This window comes from Physeter macrocephalus, unplaced genomic scaffold (genome assembly GCF_002837175.3).
Source record: "Physeter macrocephalus isolate SW-GA unplaced genomic scaffold, ASM283717v5 random_4865, whole genome shotgun sequence".
Taxonomy (NCBI): Eukaryota; Metazoa; Chordata; class Mammalia; order Artiodactyla; family Physeteridae; genus Physeter; species Physeter macrocephalus.
In genome coordinates this window covers 3699-5959 of record NW_021150153.1, presented here as the reverse complement: position 1 = coordinate 5959, position 2261 = coordinate 3699, and the positions used below count along the sequence as shown (strand labels likewise).

Here is a 2261-nt window from a genome sequence, read left to right as displayed (position 1 = left end):
CTTGGGCGTCCTTTCACCCTGGAAAGAGCTTCCTGAACCTGCCGTAAGCCGAGTCGCTTAGAAGCAGGACCTCCGGTGGGTCAGTCCTGGAGGGAAGCCAGGGCGTCAGGAGCCGGGTTTGGGGTGCCCCAGTGTTCCTTACTCAAAACCTGAAATAATAAAAAGGTACAAAACAGGGACCAGCTGAACACATACTGGTAAAGGGGGCCCCAGACAGTTCCAGCAGCGGCTGAAAGACGCTGCTCTGCGGGGATGGGCCGCCCGTCAATTTCACTTTCTTCTTTGCACTTTTCTGTATTTTCTGCAGCGTCTACGCATTCATTACTTTACCTTCAGGGAAAAAAAATCTGGTGCTGAAAAGAGATCCTTACCTATTTCTTTTTAGGGCATGACTGACCCTTCAGTGTTATAGTGCGTGGATGGGGCCCTTCCCTCCCTGACCGCCCCTTGCAGCCGGGACACCCGCTTCTACCTGCAGGTGTGGAGCCCGGCTCCGTGGTCATCACCCGGCAGGCGGTGGACGCCTGCTTCAAGCAGGAGTTCGAGCAAATTGTCCTCGGGAAGCGGGTGGTCCGGAACACGCACCTGGAGGAGCGGCTGGTGCAGGAGCTGGCGCGGTGCTCCGCGGACCTGGGCGAGTTCCCCACCGTCGTGGGCAATACCATGTGCACCCTGGACTTCTACGAAGGTGAAGGGCGCGCTGGTCTCCCGCCCGGGGGTCCGCACCGCTGCGGGCGTGCGTCTCAGCACCGGTTTCCTCGCGGGCCGGTGGGTCGAGGGCAGGCGGGGCCCGTGGGGCTGGACAGCATCTCTGTCTTGGGGCGCGGGGCAGTGGAATGGGAGGTGGGCGCTCCCGGGCCAGCGTCATCTCTGCATGTTCCCAGGGCAAGGCCCCCTGGACGGGGTGCTCTGCTCCTACACGGAGAAGGACAAACAGCAATACCTGCGGGCGGCCTACGAGGCCGGTATCCGCAACATCGAGGTGGAGTCGTCCGTCTTCGCCGCCATGTGCAACGCCTGCAGCCTCCCAGGTGGGGCCCCTAGGCCGCAGCTCCCCCGGCCCCCCCCACCGTCCTCCCGGGAGGGGGGATGTCCTGCCCAGGACGATGTCCTGCCCATCGCCAGCCTTGGCCTTGCACCCGCCCTGCCCCCAAGGCGTGTTTCTGGACCCCTGCGCTCGGACCTCCTTGGATTGTCACGTGGTCCAAGGCAGGGTCCTCAGTGTCTCTGCAGGGATTCACGTGCCACTGAGAGACCAGAAAGATGAGAAAGTCCCCCCTTCGGCTCTGGGCAGGCTTTGCTGCCGACTCTACAATGAATCTGGCCTTCAAAGCTCTTTGGATTTCTGAATTGGGGCTAATCCACTGCAAGTTCCTGGCCTCACCCTTCGAGGTCCAGCTCTGCCTTCCAGAACTCCTGCCTCGCAGCTGTCACGTCACCTTGCCTTTCAAGGCAGTGCAGGGCCCCCGAGCTGGTCCTGGGGTTTGCTTGGGAATCTCTGGAAACAAAGGCAGGCAAGGATAAGGACAGAACAGGATAGTGTGGCCCCCCTCGGCTTTTTCGTGTTCTCCGTCCATCAGAATCCACTGTCGGCCCCTTCCCTTGAGGCCTGGACGCTGGTCTCTGAGCTAAGCTAGAATCCCACTCTTTGCACTGACCTGGCGTTTGCTCTTTGCAGCGGCCGTGGTGTGCGTCACGCTCCTCGACCGCCTGGAAGGTGACCAGATCAGCAGCCCCCATGAGGTGCTGGCCGAGTACCAGCAGCGGCCCCAGCGGCTGGTGGGCCGCTTCATCAAGAAGTGCCTCTCAGCAGCCTGAGGTCCCCAAGTCTCCAGACACGAGCGTTGGTGTTTGCAGCAAATAAAATCATTGCCACAATCTCCTTCTGTATGACTTCCTGCATCCTTTGTAGAAGAGTCTAGGGAACTGACTGTGTTTCAGAGGCAAAGAATCCTGCATTAACTATGCAGGAGTTTTTGTTTTTTAAAAGCTTCATGGGAGAATTTCCACCACATTAGCCTGATTTGGGTTTTCTTTAAGAATGTTCCTCTGAGTATTTGAAATATTTCTAGGGAGGTTTTTCAGACTTGTAAATTCTGATAGTTGTCAGATTTCACTCACTAAGAGAGAAGTCACATCTGCCCTGGCCTGACACCTCCCCTGCCTCTGTGCCCCTGTGTCCCTTGGCTTCTTCCTGGGGAGCCAGGACCCCCCAGCTGGGGGACTGGAGGGCAGACAGAGGGAGAGTCCAGAGTGTCCTC

At 58.7% G+C, this 2261-nt stretch overlaps 1 protein-coding gene across 2 annotated transcripts; it reads left to right on the top strand.

Moving 5' to 3' along the window:
• Positions 1-69: 69 nt before the first annotated feature.
• LOC112062733 (uridine phosphorylase 1-like) lies at positions 70-1871 on the top strand. 2 transcript variants are annotated; one of them, XM_024117707.3, is made up of 3 exons: positions 70-688; positions 885-1031; positions 1679-1871. In XM_024117707.3, the coding sequence occupies exons 1-3, from the start codon at positions 664-666 to the stop codon at positions 1816-1818; spliced, it is 312 nt and encodes a 103-aa protein (XP_023973475.3). In that variant the 5' UTR covers positions 70-663; the 3' UTR covers positions 1819-1871. The 2 variants fall into 2 exon arrangements, 1 of the variants encoding a protein (XP_023973475.3); XR_008616921.1 differs by lacking the exon at positions 885-1031 and having other exon boundaries at positions 557-688; positions 1679-1812.
• The last annotated feature ends 390 nt before the right edge of the window (positions 1872-2261 follow it).